The sequence below is a fragment of the Thrips palmi genome, unplaced genomic scaffold (assembly GCF_012932325.1).
Source record: "Thrips palmi isolate BJ-2018 unplaced genomic scaffold, TpBJ-2018v1 HiC_scaffold_11, whole genome shotgun sequence".
NCBI lineage: Eukaryota > Metazoa > Arthropoda > Insecta > Thysanoptera > Thripidae > Thrips > Thrips palmi.
Genome location: NW_023144622.1, coordinates 9646788 through 9669494, shown reverse-complemented (window position 1 = coordinate 9669494; position 22707 = coordinate 9646788). Strand labels below are relative to the sequence as shown.

General features: G+C 38.9%; 5 protein-coding genes across 6 annotated transcripts; 2 read left to right on the top strand and 3 right to left on the bottom strand.

Moving 5' to 3' along the window:
• The first annotated feature begins 1371 nt into the window (after positions 1 to 1371).
• Positions 1372 to 4042, top strand: LOC117639736. Its single transcript, XM_034375611.1, has 5 exons — positions 1372 to 1527; positions 1717 to 1865; positions 2724 to 3193; positions 3263 to 3597; positions 3694 to 4042. Exons 1-5 carry the CDS (start codon positions 1454 to 1456, stop codon positions 4004 to 4006), a joined length of 1341 nt encoding a protein of 446 aa, XP_034231502.1. The 5' UTR covers positions 1372 to 1453; the 3' UTR covers positions 4007 to 4042.
• A 1598-nt stretch (positions 4043 to 5640) lies between these two features.
• Positions 5641 to 9382, bottom strand: LOC117639630. The gene is made up of 6 exons (XM_034375483.1): positions 8661 to 9382; positions 8336 to 8559; positions 7647 to 8240; positions 6607 to 6763; positions 6356 to 6510; positions 5641 to 6189 (listed from the first exon to the last, which is right to left on the bottom strand). Exons 1-6 carry the CDS (start codon positions 8820 to 8822, stop codon positions 5787 to 5789), a joined length of 1695 nt encoding a protein of 564 aa, XP_034231374.1. The 5' UTR covers positions 8823 to 9382; the 3' UTR covers positions 5641 to 5786.
• A 133-nt stretch (positions 9383 to 9515) lies between these two features.
• On the top strand, positions 9516 to 11433 carry LOC117639641. 2 transcript variants are annotated; one of them, XM_034375510.1, is made up of 3 exons: positions 9516 to 9779; positions 9895 to 10050; positions 10139 to 11433. In XM_034375510.1, the coding sequence occupies exons 1-3, from the start codon at positions 9669 to 9671 to the stop codon at positions 10535 to 10537; spliced, it is 666 nt and encodes a 221-aa protein (XP_034231401.1). In that variant the 5' UTR covers positions 9516 to 9668; the 3' UTR covers positions 10538 to 11433. The 2 variants fall into 2 exon arrangements, with proteins under 2 accessions (XP_034231401.1, XP_034231400.1); XM_034375509.1 differs by having other exon boundaries at positions 9516 to 9806.
• Positions 11434 to 14622: 3189 nt separating this feature from the next.
• On the bottom strand, positions 14623 to 16741 carry LOC117639644. Its single transcript, XM_034375513.1, has 2 exons — positions 16644 to 16741; positions 14623 to 16566 (listed from the first exon to the last, which is right to left on the bottom strand). Exon 2 carries the CDS (start codon positions 16198 to 16200, stop codon positions 15706 to 15708), a length of 495 nt encoding a protein of 164 aa, XP_034231404.1. The 5' UTR covers positions 16201 to 16566; positions 16644 to 16741; the 3' UTR covers positions 14623 to 15705.
• A 102-nt stretch (positions 16742 to 16843) lies between these two features.
• Positions 16844 to 20212, bottom strand: LOC117639734. Its single transcript, XM_034375610.1, has 12 exons — positions 20077 to 20212; positions 18746 to 19264; positions 18461 to 18547; positions 18326 to 18385; positions 18127 to 18249; positions 17947 to 18051; positions 17753 to 17845; positions 17486 to 17674; positions 17264 to 17410; positions 17133 to 17183; positions 16975 to 17040; positions 16844 to 16875 (listed from the first exon to the last, which is right to left on the bottom strand). Exons 2-12 carry the CDS (start codon positions 19062 to 19064, stop codon positions 16844 to 16846), a joined length of 1272 nt encoding a protein of 423 aa, XP_034231501.1. The 5' UTR covers positions 19065 to 19264; positions 20077 to 20212.
• Between the last annotated feature and the right edge of the window lie 2495 nt (positions 20213 to 22707).

Below are 22707 nucleotides of genomic sequence, written 5' to 3'. Positions count from 1 at the left end.
AGCAAGTGAACAATTTGTTAGTATATATTAAGATTTAATTAATACAAATTTTAAACAAAGGTGAGGAACATTAATTTTTCACTTCATTTGAGTACAAAAAGTCAAAGAAAAAAGGAGCTGCATAAATAAGTTTTCACTCAATTGTTCAAGAAGAAGTAACATAGAAGTTCTAATGAAACATTAGGTTAACATGATCAGTGATCACAAAACACAAAAATAGTCAATCAATAATTCAAGAAAAAACATTAGGTCTAAAATAAAAGATGTCGAGAAAGCTTTAGTCGGACCACCCCAACCCGAGCTCTTGGGAACACCAAAAAGTAGTCAATCATGTGCCTGGGATCAACTTTCGGCCACAATATTTAATCATGGGAAGCATCTTCATTGAAATTTAGGTCATAAGGATCAAAATTCACTTCCCAAACCTTGTTTGATATGTTCCAAGTTCAAAATCTCCCGCCATATCAGTAGTTCGCATTATGTCCGTGCCGCAGCGCTGTATGTTGTCCCCTGAATGTAGGCAATTTCAAGGAGCCGAGGAACCAAGAATACTCTTCCCAGCGTAACCTTTCCGAAAGTAGTCCCTTGGCCGTTTTATCCCCACATTGGCACAGATTATTCGATGTTTCTCCCAAACTAAAGATTGATTCTCAAAATGAGGGCGAACGGGGCAGACAAAAATGTGTGGGCATTTGACTGAAATAAGTTGTTATTATCGAATCTCTTCCAGTTGCTCAAACCTAATGCAGAAAGTTTGGAGCTCGGTCCAGAGGAGAAGCCGACCTCTCTCACACAGACCAAAACTTCTAAAGAATGAGACAAAATTTCAAAAAAAGAAGGTGAACGGGGCAGACAAAAATGTGTGGGCCTTTGACTGAAATAAGTTGTTATTATTGAATATCTTCCAGTTGCTCAAACCTAATGCAGAAAGTTTGGAGCACGGTCCAGAGGAGAAGCGAACCTGGTGCATTTAAACCAAAATTTTAAAAGAATAAGCCAGAATTCCACAAAATGAACGCGAGCTGGGCATACAAAATAGTGTGGGGCTTAGACCTATGCAAGCTCCTTTTATGGAATCTCTTCCAGTCACTCAATGTAAGTGCGAAAAGAGGTTCCGAGAGACCGTTGTTTTGAAGGGCTCGGACCGGCACGTCGTCTGCCCGCGGAAATGCAAAACCCGGAATGCGTAATGATTAAGTCCGAAATTGTTCGTAATTTTTCAATGTTGTTTATTTATACGATTAATTATGATGGCAACGGTCTAGGGTTGAGTATTAGTTTTAATAAACCGCATTACCTGCAGGACTATTTTCTGTTCTCTGGCTACTGGCGGAGTGATTTAGAAAGGTTATGCTGGGACGAGTATAGGTTAAATTCTGGCCACTGAAGTTCTGTTATTTTTTTAATTAAATATTCACCAATAACCTAGAATACTTTTTCTACCGGGCCAGACATGGCACACAAGAGAATGGGTTACTCTGCGGATGATCTTCACCAAGGCACTTCTCAGAAGAGACACAGAATTAGGTAAGATGCCGCTCATCAGGTTAGACTATGTGACAATCGAAGTGTTTAGTTTTCGTTATCAATATTTGGAATAACTCCAATAACATTCATCGTTTAAATTTTGGTAGGTTAAGAGTTTTAACAGTTTGAATTCGTGGGTATAAGTGTAGCTGATGGTACAGCATTTAATTTTCTTTCGTCATTTTGCAGGATAAGTGATCCTGGAGATAATGCTTCTGTCTTGCATCCATCACCACATCAAATGAGGCTTCTGTGGGACCATGACGTCAGGTGCGGCTACAAGTATATGGGTGCTCCGATGAGAAGATGCTCTTCCATTGAAAAACCTGATGAACCTGGTATGTGTGATTCACACTGCTAAGCCAGTGGTAAGGTTACTTGCTACAAATTTGGTAAGCCGTTTTGAATGCCAAAATTTTGCAAGCTTTAACCTGAAATCTTCAAATGCTTAGCAAGTTTTGGCTAGCTTGGGAGTATTTCCGTGCCCAGCTTTCCAATTTTCGGCATTCAAAACGGCTTTCCAAATTTTTGGCAAATAAAGTGACCACTGACCCAGCAGTGCATGTGTAAAGCATTGCTTGTCATTCACAACCATATACACTGGCAAAAATTTTGTCGTAACTTAGCGACACATTTATCGCTAATTTTTTTAGCGACAAGACTTGTTGTGGAACAAATAGCTTGTTAAACCAAACTCGTACTGGAACTAAAGGATAATTTCACAACGACTAACTTGTAATAACACATTAGCAGTCTACTTTCAAATACAAGTCGTTGACCAACAACAAATGCTGTCGGTCAAGTCTTGTAAGTCGAAAAAGATTTTGTAATGTCTGGGACAAGTATTCATGGAGTACTTTTGTCGCTAAATTTATTTTGCCTAATTCTTTTTTAAATAATAGTAATGTTGCTATGACTAAAGAAGACCAATAGATGATTATTCATAACATGCTTTAATTGAGCAGATAATTGCAAAAGATTTTTTTTCCATACAAATAGTATCGTTAAGGGTGGTAACAAGAATTTTGTTCTTCAACGACAAATTGTCGCTTACAAGAATTAACGACATTTCTTTCGCTTTGGTTCATGATAAAATTCTTTGTTTTGGAACGGCTAAATTTTCACTCATCTGATTGTTTCTATACAACCATTTTTTAACAGTGTATGCAATCCCTTCAGTACGTTTCTCTTTGTAGGTGTCTGTGCATTAAGTGATGAAACTATGACCCTTATGATGTCAGAAATAAGAAATATGTGGAAAAGACTGAGCCTCATACTTGAAATTTTTGAAGTGAAGGAAGAACCGACACTGGGTCATAGGCTTCGTGTTAAGGAGAACCTGCCTATCAAAGTGTCAATGAAGCCTTGTGATCAGGTTTTGATTGGCTGGAAAGTCATAATTCCTCCTGACTGTGAATCAAGACACCTTTATGACAGAAGTCGTCTGAAAGAGAGTGACCTGTACTTGGGCGGACCTCTTTCGTTCTGTAACTGGTCATCTTCTGCATCGTCAACTTTGATTGTAAGAGAAATTTCCCATGGATCCCGCAGACACCAAGTGCGCGCTGAGACCAAGGGTGTGCTGCTGGCTGGAACAGAGCTTCTCTGGGATTATGGAGAAAAGAAGAGGCCAGACTTTTCCAAAGTTAATTGGATTAACCCACTGGTAAAATGATGTCTTGTATTGTATGCATTCTTTTTGACTTTGCATGGTTTTAATGCAAATTTGTTTCAGTGTTGTACTAGTGACCATCAGATCGCAAAGCCACTCTCCAAGAAAAAATCAAAGGATGAAGTTTTTCCGGAGTTGTGTGTCCTCTGTGGAGCACCATACAGATTAAATTCCAATAAATCGGTGGACAGGAAAGCACAAAAGAAAGTCCATTTTCTGAACAGTCATGTTGACTTTCTGGGCTCAGACTGGACTGGTTATGGGACATTTGATAAGAATGTGTATGAAATAAATTATGATCAAGCTTTGTTGGAAGCAGAGCGTCTTAATAGATTACTGCAAAGACTTCATTCCAATGCATGGAAAGTAGTTCCTGCATGCACGGTCATGACCATAAAGTGAGTTCAGTTGGCTGTTGAAACTTAAAACATATTGCTGATTTTCAAATTATTTTTTGTAAAAATTACTCGTTGTTCTCTTTGTTACTTTTTCAGGGAGCAAGCAGAGGATACTGATGCAGTAATGAACACTTTCAGAAAACACTGTGCACGGCTTATGAGGGTAGGGTGTATAGTCTTAAGAGGACGTGTTGTCCCTACTACTGTCGAAGATTTGTTGCCAGTCAGTCCTTGTCGTTGGGACAAATTATTCAGTGAGGAGGAAAAGCCCAAAAGAATATATGCTATGAAGGAACCTGATCGGTTGGCTAGTGAAGCTAAATTGAAAGATTGGTGCTCCCAAGACGTAATGATGGTCATGAATACATATCATGAGAATGGAGACTCAAGTTCCGAAGATGATGAGTAACAGTTCCTATTTTGTTGAGCATCAGCTCTTAAAAAGTGTCATTGTGTGTGTACAATGAATAATTACGTTTTATGAATCATTCTTCAGTTTTTTTTTATGTGCAAATTCTTTTGCCTTTTCTATTAATGTCACAATAAGCCAGTATTTTGTTCAACTTGTGAATAGTGGTACTATGACAAAAGTTTCCTTTTGTGTGTGGTTTGTATGTTATAATGAATATGAAGATTTAAGGTGCTACTTCAATGAGCTCATTGCACCAATGATACTCTTGCTCAATTGATTGGTATTGTTGATTTGTGTAATGACAAGAGTGGTAGGTAAGAATACTAAAGAAGTCAACGAGTAACACCTAATATACTGTATTTAAGATTGAGCGTTATTAAGGAATGAAAAGAAATTTTTTAACTCTGTTGAACATTAGGAGCAGATCAAGAGCTAGAGAAGCAAAGAACGAGAGGTGAGAGTGCTTAGGTTCAACAGTGTTAAGTACAGTTGCCACCGCAGAAAGCCAAATTGGCAGTCACTGCCGTAACAACTCACTGGTCATTTGACAAAGTGGCGTAAGTCCACCAGAAGTCAGATTCTTTCTTTGTAAACATTTTTTGGTGCAGCTACTAATCAGGAACGCCTTCAGAATCATTGCAGATTTTGTTCTATATGTACATCTGGCCATTGTGCTTGGTATAGGTACGGTCCCAATGATAAGTCATCAAATTTACCTCATAACAAATGCCTTTTAGATAATTACAGTGAAACTAAATTTTCTTTCAAAGGCATTTGGTTAAAGGTAAATTTGATGACTTATCATTGGGACCATACCTATACCAAGCACAGTGACTAGATGTACATATAGAACAAACTCTGCAATGATTCTGAAGACATTCCTGATTAGTGGCTGCACCGAAACATTTTTACAAAAAAAGACTCCAACTCCTGGTGGACTTACGCCACTTAGTCAAATGACCAGTGAACTGTACTTGACAATGTTCAACTTAAGCACTCTCACCTTTCATTCTTTGCTTCTCTAGCTCTTGATCTGCTCCTTATGTTTCACAGATTTAAAAACAACTTTTTTCATTCCTTGATAACGCTAAATCTTAAATACCGTACATCAGGTAAAAGTTCCTACTCGTCGACTTCTTTAGTATTCTTATCTGTCACTCTCTCAATGTCATGACACAAATCAACAGTCTCAATCAATTGAGCAAGAGTGTCACTAGTGCACTGTGGTAGCACCTTTATGTTTCTTGTATTTTCTTTAAATTTGAATGAAAAATATAAGACACTAGTAGTAACATACTGTTTTGACCTATTGTTCTTCTCTACCTGTGTGTCACTCAAACTCCAGCCAATAAACAAGTTAACTTTGGAAATGAAGAACAGGTTCATTGTTTATTCTTCTAATGTGATAAATGGTATTGAATAGTTGCCCTAGTTATCAGATAATATGAACCATAAAGTGACTCTGTCTGAGGGAGAAAAGTAGCATAACTATCGAACGAACAGCAACCTAACATGATGTATGTGATATTGACTCTTGACTGTCACCAAAATAAAAGACCTAATTCTCAACTTATGTTTTATTTAAAGAAACACATTGCAAAAATATTTAACAGTACTTAGAATTACTCAGTGGGAATATGACTGTTAAGCAACTGATTAAAACATAAAAGGTTTCAGCACAAAAGAAAACAAATTTTCACACAAGTCACAATGCAACACTTTATAGGGAAACATGAAAGTAAGAAGTTAAAAGACTTCAGTTGTTGTGAGACCATGACTAACTACATTTTTCGAACAATGCGTCCACTGCATCAAGAATTGATTTCTTGCCCGCTATTTTAGGATGCTCACGACATATGTGAGCCAGCAGAACCCTTTTAGTGGGTGCTTTATATTCTCTGAAGCAATTCACTACTGGGCAAGTTACAGGTCCTCTACAAGTGGGTTTGACTGCTTTTTTCTCCAAAGTAGGTGACAATGCTGATCTTGATCCTGATTGTTCAACAGAAGCATGGGACGGCTCTTTTTTTATTTTTTCATCAGTGGACATAAGTATAATTGATTTTTCAAAATGTCCATCCTTGTACTTAATATGCATTGATTTGTTGAGATGATACTCAAGTAAGTCTTTGCGATGAATCCTAATGAGTGATGTTATGTCCATGTGGATTTTTTCTTCCCTAAAAATAAATTGAAAGGAATCTTTTATCAATAGTTTAAATTCAAAAGATTGTAAACCAAAGTATAAGGACCCTGACGTATTAAGGAATAAAAAGAAGGAAAAATCTTGATTAACCATACAAATAAAAAATTACTCTTGACTCCAACATAAGTCATTGTACTTACATGCAATTGCAATCTTGAATGGAGGCAACAGACCCATACGGCAGCCAATTGGGAGTACCGATTTTGCAAGCCTCAGATAAATTGGCACCCATGTTTCCACCTGTGTGAGCAGCATTTGGTGCCAAAAAAATGAAGTCCCCTGGTTCTTGTATAATCTGAACGGAAAAGCAAACAGAAAACAAATTACATTATTGATATATCATGAAACAATTAATATAGCTACTTAATTTAGAAAAGATTAAGAATCGTACTATTTTGAAGTTGATTTTATGGTGTAACAGAAACTGAGGGAAAATTACTGTGCTCTTATGGGACAGCTTGAACATGCAGACTCGATGTAGATTATGTAATCCATAAAAGGTAAGCAGGTGACTCAATTTTGACACATCACAAGGAGCAACTATAATCCTGAAAATAAGGCCAGATAGATAAAGTCAGAAAACATGATACAATGAGATAACAAATGTTTTGGTTAACATAAGTATGGATTAGGTTTATACATGTATACTGTTGTGATAAAGGCACTTGAAAAGTGCTGTAGGTTACGGTGTTAAGGATACTGTAAAGTGAGACTAGCATGTCCTAGAAATATTTGTCACAGGAAGTTCATTTTGCGGTCCAAATGCAACCACTATTAGATGAATTATTTCCCAAAGTTGGGGGCGCCAACTCCAATTAGTTTCTGAGTTATGGAGGTTAACATTAACTTTTAGTTGTTTCCCCACGAATTCTCCTCACGACAAAGGATTACCTACCAAGTCTTCAGATTCTGGCAAATGTATCTATTTTGGCATAGGGAAAAGATAGCCTTGTCAGATTTGAAAACATCAGTCCGGAAGAGGCTGTAAAAGCTATTTTACCAGGCCTATTTTTATTTTTCTTCAGCTTTGAGAGATTCTGCCCCATTTTAGTCTTCTTTATGGCTTTTCAGGGAAACTAAAGCAGATATTGAAAAAGGGCAAATGGATGCAATTGCCAGAATGTGAAGACTGGATAGCTAATCCTTTGTCGTGAGGAGAACTTGGGAGAAGCGACTGAAAGTTTACGTAAACCTCATTAACTCAGAAACTAATGGGAGTTGGGGCCTAACTCTTAGTGTGTGATTTTAGGCAATAGAAAGGAACTGTGACCCATAAATTGAGACATCTGACACAAGTATTTAAAAAACGTCAAATAGCCACTATTTTTACTTCACAGTAACCTTAATTTTTGATACTATTTCTTGTGAAAATGAAAGTATGTCAATGCAGGTCATGAATTCATTGGTTTGCGGGTTATCAGCACAACTCACCATAGTTTTGGATGCCCTGCATGGAGATAATTTATGCTCCACAAGGACATATCCTCCACATGGATAGGGAAAAAGCTATGAAGACCTCCTAAGTAAATAAAGGGAAATGAAATGCCAGGATAATAAGAGTCCAGATCAGTTAGCATGTTTAGGTGACACAGATGGGCGAGGGCAAAGTTTGGCGTCACATAAAGAAAGTTTCTCTCAGATTCTTCAATGCAAGAATAATACAATGAACAATTTTCACCCTCTCCATCTTCCTTCAAGTTATGTGGTTCACAGATTATTTTTTCAGAGTGCTCGTGCAGGTGGCATATGTGGCAAGGGCAAGCAACTCTATCACTAGTTTCTTCAGAAGGACGTTTCACTTCATAGGCCTTGGACTTCATGCTATTTTCTATGAGAGCACACTTGGTGAAAGGGTCTTGACTCTTGAGTAAGCTTTGACGAGATTCAAACCTTGCTCTCTTGATACCAAGACTCTGTTCAGAAGTGGGTTCTTGCCATTTTGGTACAGCTATTGCCTTTGACTGCAGTGATTCATAGAAGTGTTTGACAGCTTCTTTTGGGCCACCGTTCTTAAGTGCTCTGGTACTGGGCAATGGAGACAGTAGAAAGGTTAATAATAAATTGCATTTCAACGTATTGAATATAGGTTGCGGAATAGATTTAGTGAATGAAGAACTTACCAGCAGTTGGGTTTCTGCGCTTCAAACGCCTCTGACTTTAAAACAGCTTTACTGAATTGTGTCTGTTTCACATTCAATTTGATGTTTTTGTGTTCCATAACAAAGGACTTTGGTCCATCAGGTGCTATGAGGAACTGTGCCGCCAAGTGCTTCCCCATAGCATCTGTGTCGAGGCTATCCCTCAACGTTTCTCTCAGCTCAGGATTTGTGCCTTCTAGTCTACCCTTTTAAATGAGAAACAAAATCATGACAAGAATTAGTTGAATATGATAACTTATTTAAAGTGTGGAAACCTCGGTGCCGGTTCAATTCTTGTAATGCTTACCCTGAAGACCCCATCAAAACGTGCCTGAGAGTTAGTTCTCATCACATAGTCAACATATGACTCCAACGTGAAAAGCTCACGCTCATCTTTAAAGACAATTTCATGAATATGAAACAAGGAATCTTCAAGATGCGACAAATCAAAGTCTTGGATGTCATCCATTTTGCTCCGTGTCTACTAGTGTTTACAAAACTTCTGCTGCTCCGCTCGCCGCCAATATGCGAAATACTGTGGAACAGTAGTATGACAAATCGGGCCAACCGCTGGCGTCCTGCGGTCGCTACTTTCCATAAAAAAAGTTTCCCTAAATGAAAATAAAAAATTTGTGTTCACAACGTTAGCATTGTCCCGTTCAAGGGGCACATTGGTATTGCTTTCATTTTAAATCGGTAGCGTCGGCTGGTGTTTCCATAGCAGGACGTTTCCTTATGTGGCAGAACTGCTCACGCACTTTTGCGTTGCGTTGGCAATGGCTCACCTGTTTGTTTGCTTGTTTGTGTAGCAGAAGGGCCTACAAGGGCCCTAGGCCCGTGATCGGTCGTAAGATATACCATGAGTTATGTAAGTACTTTAATAATACAAAGTCGCTATGTCGCTATGACTATACGAGTAAGTGCATTGCTGCCTTACAATAATTCAAAGTTGCCATTTCATGCCGTCAATGTTAATTTCGTTAAATGCCACCAAATCCTTGCTGGGCACAACTAGGCACAACCAGAAGTACGGTTTATGATGAACAGTGTCTTATAAAATTATAAATAAATTCCTTGAACAAATTTGATTACAACCAAAAGAAAACAAAACACATATAGCATTTGTTCACTTTTGCGATACTGCGTGCTTTTAAGAGAGGGTTTAGGTTATGTACATAATTCTTGGCACAGCTGGCACAAACTGTTCTCATATTGTCATTGAAAAGAAGAAAGATGTTGACTTAAAACCTACATTTTCTTTCCTTTTTTTCTTAAAAAAAATGTGCTTAAAAGTTTCCTTTTTTTCTTTTTTTAGATGAGCCCAGTGACCTGTGAAATTGTTGTGAAAGAAGAAGTAAAGCTCGAACATGAAGATGAATTGATATTTCCTTTAGAAAGCAAGCAAATCAATGACGCCATTTTCAATGTAAAAACTAATTCATGGAATGTCAATGTAACTGTTGTTTACAATCTGCAACTATTTTTATCCAAACTTAAGTTAGCATTTTTCTATATATTGGAGTTTTGTTTGTCTGTTGCAGTTTGCCGCTGCTGCCAAGGACAAGTTTTCAGGAACACAAACTGCAATAAAACAAAATCTTGAATGGACCATTCCGGAACACAAATATACTTCGCATTGCCTTTCATCCCTTGAGACTGGACAAGCACTACAGCTGTCAAAATTTATAAAATCTTCGGTACTATTGGGAGTTTGTGATCCGTGCATTTTATGCCTTTGGTTTTACACTCCCTTTTTTAATTCATGAATGTTTGTTCTGTTTGCAGTCACTGAAAAACAGCATCAATAAAAGAGGGGCTGAATGGTATGGTAAGCACATCACTCCTCCTAAAAATTTTTTTGTTGGTTGGTGTGATTCAAGGAAAGCGAAGGCTATACTTCATTTCCTAGAGAGTTTTGCAGGCATTTCCCGGGGGTCAAAGTACAGTAGGTGTGCTAATTTCAGCATTGCTTGTAATGGTCCTCGTATTCTCGTATGTGAGGAATGTTTAAGTCAGTTCGGGGGTTTGCATGACCGATACCTTAAAATATGCCGGCACTACAAAACCTCTCACAGCAGAAATTGTAACAAGCTAATTGGTCGAAAGTTGTCTCAGCACCACTCTACACTTGTGTTAATGATTACTGCTTGGCAGCAGGATACAAATGAATGTCTCCATCATTGAAGCAATTATTGAAAATTGCTTTAAGACTTGAATAGTTGTGCGTGCTTCTCACATTTTATTTTGATTATGCACTTAACTGGTTTCATTCTTACAAACACCTCTTCCTTCCATTCAAACGTATTTTTAGGTCTCATTTAGTTTTTGTAAGCCTTGAAAGTACCTGGTGAGTTTGACAGAATTTGAGGACCGTGACACATGAGATAAATGTGTAAATAATACTTTATCCTTATTCCCACCTCTTGCTGAGTGGGCAATATGCAAAGCAACTGACTCTGTGACGACAAGAAACTATGGCCTTGGGTTGTAACCCTTATTGCTGAGGTGTAGTACATGTGTAATGAAATCAACGGGTCAAGGATTTTATTCATGAGTACATAGATGAAGCTTCCTGGTAACATGATTTGGCAGCTTGCTATGCATGAAGGCGCTAGGCCTTCTCCTGGGTGCCATTGCTCTAACTTTGTTTGGTATATCTTGTCTTGTTGATGTGAGAATGAATTTTGTGATGGTTTATGGATAATTAACTGACTGTTTCTTAAAAAGAACCTCAGTCTCACATGTCTCATCTTTTTCACTGGTAAAACTAAAGCGTAACTCTATGCTTGAGTCAAGCCTTAAGTTACGCTTGAAATGAAGCATACTCTGGAAATTCCCCATGCATTCAGGTAGGAGGAATCTTGGCGCATGAGCCTGTTACGATTGATTTAAAGCGTAAACTGATTACGCTTGAAAACAGAGGATAAAACTATGCTTTAGTTTTACCAGTGTTGGATTGTTTCTTTTGCTTTTTCACATACCGTACATATTTCTAAACTGTTATCCTGTTTTTATTTGACTTCTTCTCTTCCCGTGTAAATCTCTTTTAAATATTTATGTACCTTGTTCTGATGAACAGACTAAGTTTGTGAATCAGTATCCAAAAACATGGTGGTTAACTGTGGTATCTGTAACATTGTGCAATTTTGCATTTTTTGGCCTGTCCAGTGTATTTACTTATAAAATAAATACCGAAGGGACTGGCCTATTTTTTTTATGATTATTGTTTCTTTGATATCATTGAGCGTGTGACTCATGTACTGTTATTTCTCTCCTCTTCTTTTCTGAATTGTAAATCCTTTCACAATGTGACATTGTTTTAGGGTATTATGTTGATAATGTGATTCAGACCGTTTTTAATATTGGGTCGTTCCATGGCAGGTCAATCCGAGCCAAAGCCTTGGTGTCACTGATTTGGACCAAAGTTAGTGGATCACCATCACTAAGTATTAATATTGATGCCCTAAATGGTTGTGGTGAATTTCCAATAATGTCGGAGATATTGCCATATTCCATTCCTGGCCATTTTTCAAATTGTAGAAACGGTATTTTACTTAAGTGCCAATACCCGGACTATTATAAGACATACACACTGTTAAAAGAAATTGCTGACAACTCAGACTTTATAGACTGAAGTAAAAATGCAGAATGATTATCATTGGGAACGACACTTCAAAGTGGAATATGGCTGTATCTCCTAAAGTATTGGAAATTCGCCAAAACCATTTAAAGGCATCAATGTAATCACTTATTGACTGTGATCCATCAAATATAATTTAATTCTGTGACATTAAGACGTAGGCTCTGGTTGGCTTGGCATGGAATGACCCTGTTTGAGTACCTTACTTTGAACAGCATACACAGTTTTTGAAACTGTTTTAAAGTACATGTGTTTTAACTCCTTTATTGTGCAAGCATTGCAAAGCCTGTAACAACTTGACACCGTCTGGCGTACACCTATCTTGTTATAGCATTCTGCTATTTCTCAATGTGTGTTTCGTATCTATGCAAATAAATCCTTCAATTTCATCACTAACTTGTCTGATTTTATTGAGTTTACTTTCATTGCTTCCTTACAGTGTATTTCATATACAATAGATCAGAAAATTTATTGAATAACATGTGACTCACCATGTCTCTTGCTGGTGCTCCTGGCTGCCGTCATTAATGCTACAAGAGTCATCAAATGACCATGACACCAGAAGTCTAGTTACATTGAATGTTTTTAAACCAGGCAGACCTCATTTCACTGGTTCATGGTTCACTTAATACATGTATGCACTTAAAGAAGGTGTGCCCCTTTTTTACCAGTACACCTTTCTCCATGACCTTAAGAATTTATGTTCAAGCAGTTTGGGTTTTTAAAAGGAGTAGAGAAATACACTGCCCTGGCCACAGTGCCGCAGTGGAGTGACCCGCGGGTCAAGAATTAGGCATTGTCGAAATGTCGGTGCAAATGATGAAACTCTGATCCGCTTGAAATGAAGTTTGTCTAAATGTCAACGCAACTTGCAGACAACTTTACTATTCACCCTCCAGTCTCGAGTGCAAATACTTGTTGCTTGTTCACACTACGGGGGAGAGGGGAAGGGGGTTGGCGGAGAGCAGACGGCATCAGGCGGGTGGCGTCCGAAAGTGCCACCAATGGTGCGGTCACAGCCCGCTTTTCAGGGAGGACGTGAACGGAAAGTAATACCGCCTCGCCGAAAGCCCCGACTTCAAGCTTTCTGGAGGTGCCTTCACCTGTGCGGCCCGGTCAGTGCCCTTCAAGCCGCTGGGCCTGCAATGTGAGGGAGGCGTTCGAGATGCAGCCCTTGTTGTTGTTTTTGTCTGGCCCTGGCCGGCCGTCCCGTCCCGTCCGTCGTAAGTGAGTTTCGCCATTTTGCGATCCTGCTTTCTTTGTGAATTACTTCAGTCGTGTGCAGTGCACTGCTTGATTCTCTCTCCACCTTCACATGCGTGTTGCGTCTCCTATGCACTACGTCAAGTTTTCTTTCCCATTGGTTGCCTTGATTTTGTCTCATATTTTGGTTACCTAACCCCGTCTTGATGCCATAGGGAGCTTTTCTGATAGTGTTATTTTTATTTTATTGCTCTTGCTTGAAGTGCTGCTTTGTTTTTTTGTGCAGGTATCAGAGGAGGATTCTGTGATCACTAAGGAGGATTTTTTGCAGCGAAGCCATGCTCAGAAGAGCTACTACTCATCCAACAACTGGTTGTAGTTGGGCGGCAACAGCATGGATCAAGACTGGAAGGTAAGAATTACAGTCCAATCATTATTGTTACCAAGTAAATGTTGGCTCTGTGTTTGGGAATATTAGGAAGTGCATTTTGATATGTTTATCATTTTGATACTGTCACTAACAATGGAATCTGCTTCACAGACCTCACACGCATGTAAAATGGTAGATAAAGAATTTAAGTGCCGAGCCCAATATTTCTGTTTAGCTTTTTCTTCAAAAATTTTGTTTTCTCTCTCTTATATTGGTGCTGATAGTCTGTAAAATTTCTTTACTTTTTTTTAATTACTAAGAAGTTTCACTCAGAATTTTCAAAGTCCTTATGAACCATGTGTGACTGGAGTCCCTTGTTGTTTATGTGTTGCAGTCAAGTGCATTGATCCTTGTCTAAAGGGGCTACTTAGTTCAATATGAAGGTGAAATGGCTGAATCGCCATTACTGCAGCCCTGCTTTATGAAATAACAACACTTTCAGGCTACAGCAGCGTCAATGAGTAAGTTTGGTCACTGCTTTCATTCGGTTGTTCTACTCCGGCTTCAGTTTGCTTTTGTGGCTGCTTCATCTTGTTTGAGTTAGATATATTTCTTTTTAAATCCCAAGCACCTTTTTATGAATTGTAATTCTCTAACTTACATATTGAACAATAGGCCTATTAACTTACTTTTCTTGAGTTTCAAACTTGGTGAACTTAGCAAAATTTTAACTTAGCTGTTTTATTTTTTTGTCTCTCTTTAGGCTGTAAGCTCTGTTGTTCCGAGTGGTGTATCTCATTGCCACCCATCAGAAGACTGGACCATCACAACTTTGTTTCCAATCAAGGGACCTGAGTATGGATGGAGTTCGTGCCCATGGCCCTGGTTATTCCTCTCTCTAATCTGGAAGACAATTGGGACAAATGATGGCGACAAATGTGTTCTGTTTTTCATAATTCAATTTCAAAATTGAAAAAAGTTAAAACTTGTGAACAATGTTGTTTAAAAACTTTTTAAAGAGCAAGTTCTCCCATACTGATCATTGCTTAGTTTCGTTGTTTAAGTTCCTCATGATTAATACCGCAACTTGAAATTCATTAGAGATGGAAAAAACTTAACAAATTATGGGTTTAGGATTGGAAAAATAACATTGTCAGTAATAGAGTTGTTGTGTACATTTAATAAAAAGTTCATAATTACAAAAATACACTGATGTTTTAATCAATGTAAGCCTAACTAGTAAACTTTGGACAAAAGCAAAAGCTAACAAATACATTGGCATACACTAACTATTTCCTTCACAAATAAAGAATGAAGAATCACAAAAGAATTAACACATTTGAAGAAATTAATGAGACAGCCAACATCAACAAGATAAAAAGGAAGTTCATTTTAGAGACTAAATAAATATTGTGTCTATAGAAAGGCAGGTTTGAAAAATTAGTTTAACCACATTGAAAAAAAAATCAGATATCATCAAAAAATTCATAACTTATCCATTTACATAAACCATTAGCATCTCTTCCAAGCAAAAGACTAAATTTATAAATAATCGAAAGGAACGTGTACAATTCCTGGCAAGCCAGGCTGACCACAAGGCAGCATATCACAAGACAAAACTTAAAGACTAATTCCCATTACTTTCAACATAATTTTCTGAGAGCAAGGAACAGTCTGCATTTATACTTAAGAAAACCAATCATACAAACTAAGATAAGATAAGATATCTAAAGCCACAACGTAGTTACAGTAGAAATCTATTCGGTTTACAGACAAGCAGTGTTCAGCAATTTCTAATTCAGGAAACCAACCATACAGCTAAGAAGAAAAATATTAAGCCACAACAAAATTACAGTAGGAATCTATTTGGCTTACAGACAAGCAGTGTTCAGCAATTTGAAAGCAAATTCATAACTTGTCCATTTACATAATCCATTAGCATCTCTTCCAAGGAATATATTCCCATAGGTAAAACTAACGTTACTTATAAAAAAGGGAAAGCAAGATGTGACAAAACCAGAGTCTTTCGTACAATTCCCAGCAAGCCAGGCAAACCCAAAAAGTCAGCATATCACAAGACAAACTTAAAGACTAATTCTCATTACTTTCAACAGTAGAAATCTATTTCACAGAAGTCGGCTAATCCTCATCCTCATGATCTTCTTCCTCATTTTCTGAAGGCAAATCTGGATCGGTGTCTTCAATAATTGCACCATCCACTTTAAGGGATCGATAAAAGTCGTGGTAAGTTTCATCAATGAATGGCAAAAGTGAAATCAAATTGTTCTTCTTCTCTTGGGAGATGCCATTTCCAGGTGGTACCTTTTGAAGTGTTTCTAGCCACCAATTCTCTGGCAATTGTCTGCTTTTTTTAGACATTCCTCTCACCATACTGTAGGTTTCAAACTGAGCATCTTCAGAGAAATTAGTTTTCAAATTTACAATGCCTGGTCTTGATGCTTTGTACTGAAACCAATGTGTCTTGGTCCAATACATCTTCTGCCCGTTATCCAACTTCTCACGCATGATGAGGGGCCCATTCTTCTCCAGAATAAGGGCAAAGTCATAGATCTTATTTCCCATTTCAACAACTTTGAATGAGTCTCCAACGCTGTCAACAACTTCATCCCCCATTCCTCGGGAATACTTATCATTCCAGCCTGTTGTTTCCTACGCTCAATCACAGAATGCTTAGAATCACATTCAAGGCAGGTGTGCCCAGGGACGGGGAAAAAGTGTGTTCACAGTTCTTCAATGTCAACTCCAACTTCTTCCATGATGTGATTTAAAATACAGGAGGCAATTTGAGAGGCACCACGAGCCGCTTCGCCCTCATGCCACACTTGTGAACAGCTTTTCGTTGCCTTGCACTGACTGATACACCTTCACCAGACACATAAGCTTGACCACTATTTCGCTTGGCTTTGCGAGCAGCTCTTAGCTGTTTCTTAGTTATCTTCGGTGGGGGTGAAGATGGCTCATCAGGCATTTCTTCAAAACCTGCAGACAGAAGGTTTGCATAAATATAAGCCCAAAACACACAATTCCTTGATGGTGCATAAGAATTCAGAACTCACTAGCATCAACTGCAGAACCTCTATGACTAGGTACTTCTGAGGTGCCTTCATTTCCTGAACTGCTTTCATTATCATCTGTGTCATCTCCATTGAAATTTTGTGAAGTCAGTGTTTGGCCCAAAAGTTCCCCACAATCCATGAGGGATTATCATCATCAGAACCACTAAATAAATCATCTGAACTATCATCAAAAGTTGGTGTTAGTCCATAGGTGACTTTGGACGTTCTGTTTCTAAGAAGGGGGAAAATCCAAAACAAATAGAGTAAGAATGGACTTTCAGCCCTAGATAGAAGGGCCCACATTTTCAAAATTAAGATGTAAAGTACATACGAGATGATGCAGAATTGCTTGTTGAGGTTTTGGTTGAGGGCAAAGGCTTGTTGAACCTACTTGCACCTGTAAAAGAAATAACAAAAATGGAAGCAACCGTCTCATAAGCCTCATTACCACTCCGATTCCATGGTCTCTCATGTCAAAGCACTAAATACCTGTTTCTGATTGAGGCAAGGGTCTAAGTTGTCCCATATTCACCAACACAGCTGTGAAAGGAAAAAATAATTTAGTGTAAAGGCTGCAAAAAACCAAAATAAAAAAAATGCTAGTGACTTGAAAGATTTACCTCGAGTTGAGGGTAAGACAGTCCCTTGTGAATCACAGCTATTTCTAATCACATGAGGTGGAGAGTTTTCTGAGGGTTTAGCTGGTGTAGGTATCCTTTTAGGAGGTGAGGAAGTCCCCTGAGAGTCACAGGCATTTCTTTCCACAGCTGCAAAAAAAGTAAGGTATGAGTATCTATTACAATAAATAATCATTCCACAAAAGACTGTTTTTGTTAACTCACAATGAGGTGGAGAGTTTTCCCAGGAATTGGTTGACACCTTGGATCTTTTGGTACCGGCTTTGGGTAGGGGTAGACCAACACGTGGAGCTAAACAATGAGGTGGAGAGTTTCCTGAGGGATTAGCTGACACTCGGAATCTTTTAGGTGGTAAGAATGTCCCCTCCAAGTCACAGGTATTTCTTTTCACAGCTGCAAGAACAGTAAGGTATGAGTTGCTATTCCAATAAATGAATTATTCCACAAAAGAATGTCTTTGTTCATAGTCACATTTTGGATGAGGTAGAGAGTTTTCCGAGGAATCAGTTGACACCTTGGATCCTTTGGTATTGGCTTTGGGTCGGGGTAGACCAACACGTGGAGCTAAACAAAGGGTTATAAATGAATTGTACTTGATAAATTTAAAAAGAAATAAAAGGATAGAAAAGGTTATGTGAATGAGAAAAAGATACACTTAAATTTACCTTGAGGAGCTGGTAGGATTTTAGAGGATGTATCCACAAAAGCCAACTTTGTACTCTTTCTGTTACATTCCTTCCCCTCATCAAAACTTAAAGACCTGACCACAGCTGCAAAAAGAGAATACATGTAATTAACTAGACCCCATTTCCAGCATTATTTTAAAACTTCTTCTAAACACTTACATTTTAAAGGGGAGTTTTCCGATGAAAGTGGTGGTGCAGACTCTCCAATGGTCTTGCTGATTCCATTTTCACAGTCACTCTGAATGCATGCAGCAGCTGACGAGACCACTTTGGGCAACAGAGCTGAAAGCAGATTGACAATTTAGCAACATGAAACCTGAAAAGTAAAAAGCTTTTTACTATAGTGCCTTGTACTTACCTTGCTTTGCAGATGGCTGGTTCTTGCCAGTGTCAGTGATTTTAAAAATACTTGAACTGCCTGCAAAAGAAAACATTTCCAAGAATATAAATAGAATAATACTTTGTAGCTTGTCCGATTAAAAACTTAACTTACAGGTACTATTGGATGAAGGGGAGTAATCCACAAGTCCCATTTTTCTACCTGAGGCTTTAGCAGAACCTAGTGAAGGCTGATTCAAACCTGCAACACAGAAGTTAGGGGCAGGTCACCAAATAATTAATCAAACCTTCTAGATGAATGAGCTAAAAACTGATCTAAGTCATAGTCTAGGTTTGGAACAGCAATGTCATTTAATTTAAAGCGCAAGACCTTTAAGATAGCATCGTACAACATAAATTCATGTGGACAAAGGCAAGGTTTCATGAATAAAAACTTTACCTGAAATGGATTCCACCCAGGCGTGGCACTTGTCATCCATGGATGTTGGCAGGGAAATCAAAGCCGCAGCAGCAGTCAAATCTGATGAAGATCTGTTGGACAACAGGACCTGCTTGGCAGATGGAAAATCCTCTTGCCGCCACCAGTCCTGCATCTTCATCAGAGAGGCTTTGAAGCGAGTTGGAATGGATTTTGCCGTTGGCCAATGAACAGGAGGCTTCAAGCCTGAAGATGTTGTTTTCGGCTGAGAGAAGACAGACGGAGGTGCAGTCGCATGTGGAAGAGCAGCGCAAGCAGAGAAAGAGAGTTCCAAAGCCATTCTGGCCTGATCCCGAGACTCCAGAAAGTAAGGATGAACTCGGTCATGCTTTCAAATACTTCCCACTTTTCGAGCAGCCATCAGTACCAATTTGCTCATTGCATCATTTCAGACTATTGGAATCCAGGATGGAATTCACCGCCAAGGAAGGAAAATAAGGAATAGGTTGTTAAGTTCTTCATATAATAAATTATTAATACCTGCACAATTATACAGAGTGAAGTGTAGCCCATTAAAATGTGCCTTTGGATTTGTTTTAGTTTTATACTAATATAATTTGGTCTCCTAAACAACTGTTGTTTCACCGAGTGATTCATAAACGTGATGAGAGTGGAGTTTCCCATAACCAAATATCCCAGGTTTCTTCGTGCTGAAGCATCAGGTGATTGGAAGTTATAGATTGGTGGCGTGAATAAGCGTTATTACAATGCGAACATATGCTTATTAAAATCTGTTGCGAATGTATCACTTGAGTGCAGTGTCTGAAGCTATGGCAGTTTTTTTTTTTGTTTTACATAAAATCAGAGTTATGCAATATTTTAGATAGCACTTTTGTGCATGGGTTAGGACTCTGAGCTTCTCATCACCACATTGCAGAAATAAGATATTCTTTACATTTCAAAAATCTATTTTTGTCCTGTCTGTTCTATCTGAGGTGATAAGAAGCTCAAATGGAGTCCTATCCCATGCACAATGGTCCTTTCTTAATGACTTAATGATTCTCTGATATTAACCCACAGCCATCTTATCAAACACAAGGCTCAATTACTGCTAACAGTAAATTGACCTGATGCATGCCTTTATCTAGAGCCAACATATGGAATTATTTTTAAAAGCCAAAGATAATCCTCTGCTTCATGCTTGGAAAACAAATTCCTCCAACACTTTTATCTAATGATCTTCCGATGCTCTAACACCAAGAAAGCTGGAGTTGTAGGTGTAAATCCACTCACAACACTTTAACGAATTATCACAGATTTGCGGTGGTTGTTTGAGTCATACATTCACTTACCTAAACTATGGAGTTTTGTAGCACGAGTAGAAAAAAACCAATGGTGAGATAGCTTGAGCCATGGCATCTGTGGTGATACCGATGACATGTTGACTGGGTTCCACAGGGAACTCGGGAATGGCAAGATGACCCCAGCACAACCAACGCAAGATCCTGAAATGTAAATACAATAAGAATTAAGCACATTCTGGGCACTTTGAAAATGAAACAAGAGGAGCACTTGCACAGCTGTCACATGTAAAATTTGTCACATTGTTTAGAGTTAAATAAGAATCTTTTATAACTATTATTATTGTGCTGCAGTACTTGTTAACATTTAGATTAATTATTCACTAGTCATGGTTTGTCTTGTTAACCCAAGAATAGTTGTAGTGAGTAATTACAACAGAAGCTGACAGAAGTTTACTAATGTTGCTATCCTTGCTAGGTGAAATGACTGAGTTACTGAACTCGGCCAACTGCAGGCAATGTTTTCAAATATATTTATCTCACATTCCAAGGCTACTATCTTCATTCAAGACTTACCAGATACCCGATAATCCTCAATTCCATTGCCTGGCTGAAGACTGGCTATTCACTGTCTTTGGCATTACTCCTGGACTCCGTTTCCTCAGACACAGCCACCACAATTCGCCTTCTAATATTCCTGTACAAACAAAGGTAATGGATAGAGTTCTCCACTTAAGTATGGACCTTCAACAGCAACAGGGTAAGCCTGGGGCAAGAACGCAGGGTTAGGACAAACACTCTAAGGCTTATTGTAGAGTAGTCAAAATGACAAGAATGACAGCCAGAGGGAGAAAAATAAAGGTGTGCGCAAGAAAGCCTGTGTGAATAGACCAATGAAGCTCAAGCTGCTGGTGCAAGATTTTACAGAACACAGGACTCACTTTCATTTCCAAGTCTTGGGGAACGTTGGACGAATCGAGACGAATAATTTGTTGCAGCTACCATTATGTCACCGCGAGAAAATAAAGTCACAACGAACATGGATCGACAGAAAACTCAAACAGGGGCAAGAACGACAAAAATACGTTCCAACAACACAACCACCCAGCTGATCAGCTGTACGGGTGACGACGGTGACGGTGCCTTCTCGAACTCAAGGCCAGGGCTGCATCTCGAACGCCTCCCTCACATTGCAGGCCCAGCGGCTTGAAGGGCACTGACCGGGCCGCACAGGTGAAGGCACCTCCAGAAAGCTTGAAGTCGGGGCTTTCGGCGAGGCGGTATTACTTTCCGTTCACGTCCTCCCTGAAAAGCGGGCTGAGACCGCACCATTGGTGGCACTTTCGGACGCCACCCGCCTGATGCCGTCTGCTCTCCGCCAACCCCCTTCCCCTCTCCCCCGTAGTGTGAACAAGCAACAAGTATTTGCACTCGAGACTGGAGGGTGTAAAGTTGTCTGCAAGTTGCGTTGACATTTAGACAAACTTCATTTCAAGCGGATCAGAGTTTCATCATTTGCACCGACATTTCGACAATGTCGCGTATTTTGAAGTTGTGCTCAGTGTGGTTCTTAAAGAAATCTTTCTGTGTACAGTCACATCATACCCACAAACTTGTGACTACCAGCCAATTTATGCTGCTTAAGTTTCTCTTTAAGTTGGTGGTGTCTTTTCAACCAAATCAATGCCACTCAGTGCATGACAGAAACAACTCTAGTTCTGATTGGAAAGAGGCAGTCTCAAAAAACAAAAACAACAGCTGCATCTTATCCGAGGTATGAGTAAGTACTCCACTCCTACTAAATGGTGGGATTTGGTATCAATGTTACAATAGAGTGTACTGGGATCTGAATGTTAGACCATCTGACTGCACGATATTTAAACACATCTTCATCTGCAGGCTTTGTAAGCCTATCTCACTGTCCAATATTCTAATTTTAAACGCATCTGTTGTTTGAACGTAAGTCCATCTACTTTCTGGCAATATTGCGTATGTCCACTGGTTTTCTGACAAAATAACGTATGTCCGGACTTACGTTATTTTCTCAGAAAATCAGTGGACATACGCAAATTTGTCAGAAAATGCATGGACATACGTGGACTTACGTCCTTTGGGTCAGAAAATGGTGGACATATGCATTCTTGTCAGAAAACATGTGGACATACATTGTTTAGCACCATGCTATAAGTTCCAACGTATTTAAAAAAAAAAAAAACAACAAAACGTATGGATGCGGATCAAAAAGTTATGTGACAGAAACTAAAGAAGGGTTTTTTGAAAATTTGAGGACTTACGTCCCTTTGTCAGATCATCAGTGATGTATTGTACTTGAACGATGTAGAATCTTGCAGTTTTTTGCCTGACATTCAAGCCAGCACGGACAGTGGCGACTCCAGTGTAGAGGACCCAAACATTCACACCAGTGTGCCGTTGTGCTTGGCGGTGCAAGTAAGCCCAATTGTTTTTGCTTTCGCTAATTGAGTGTTTTTTTTTAAATTTATTGATTGAACATGCCTTGCCTTTCTTGTTCCTGCAATGTTACAGATAGTGAAGAGCTTCGCAAGCTCTATTGTGGAAACTTTTCCTCGAGAAAGGAAGGTGAGGTGGCTTGTTTTTGGTTTTTTAATTGATTCATTGTGGGCTGCTGAATAACATTTATGGCCGTTTTCTTTTCCTGTCCAG

Excerpts from the sequence above, each read along its gene's own strand:
- LOC117639736 (XM_034375611.1), top strand. The coding sequence starts at position 1,454 with ATGGCACACAAGAGAATGGGTTACTCTGCGGATGATCTTCACCAAGGC. Across the intron at positions 3,194-3,262 it reads TTAATTGGATTAACCCACTG|TGTTGTACTAGTGACCATCA; the intron begins GTAAAATGATGT and ends AATTTGTTTCAG. Across the intron at positions 3,598-3,693 it reads TGCACGGTCATGACCATAAA|GGAGCAAGCAGAGGATACTG; the intron begins GTGAGTTCAGTT and ends TTACTTTTTCAG.
- LOC117639630 (XM_034375483.1), bottom strand. The coding sequence starts at position 8,822 with ATGGATGACATCCAAGACTTTGATTTGTCGCATCTTGAAGATTCCTTG. Across the intron at positions 8,560-8,660 it reads GTTTTGATGGGGTCTTCAGG|GGTAGACTAGAAGGCACAAA; the intron begins GTAAGCATTACA and ends CTCATTTAAAAG. Across the intron at positions 8,241-8,335 it reads GCGCAGAAACCCAACTGCTG|TACCAGAGCACTTAAGAACG; the intron begins GTAAGTTCTTCA and ends TCCATTGCCCAG.
- LOC117639641 (XM_034375509.1), top strand. The coding sequence starts at position 9,669 with ATGAGCCCAGTGACCTGTGAAATTGTTGTGAAAGAAGAAGTAAAGCTC. Across the intron at positions 9,807-9,894 it reads CTAATTCATGGAATGTCAAT|TTTGCCGCTGCTGCCAAGGA; the intron begins GTAACTGTTGTT and ends TGTCTGTTGCAG. Across the intron at positions 10,051-10,138 it reads CAAAATTTATAAAATCTTCG|TCACTGAAAAACAGCATCAA; the intron begins GTACTATTGGGA and ends TTCTGTTTGCAG.
- LOC117639644 (XM_034375513.1), bottom strand. The coding sequence starts at position 16,200 with ATGGGGGATGAAGTTGTTGACAGCGTTGGAGACTCATTCAAAGTTGTT.
- LOC117639734 (XM_034375610.1), bottom strand. The coding sequence starts at position 19,064 with ATGGCTTTGGAACTCTCTTTCTCTGCTTGCGCTGCTCTTCCACATGCG. Across the intron at positions 18,250-18,325 it reads CCAGCCATCTGCAAAGCAAG|CTCTGTTGCCCAAAGTGGTC; the intron begins GTAAGTACAAGG and ends ATCTGCTTTCAG. Across the intron at positions 16,876-16,974 it reads AAGCAATTCTGCATCATCTC|AAACAGAACGTCCAAAGTCA; the intron begins GTATGTACTTTA and ends CCCCCTTCTTAG.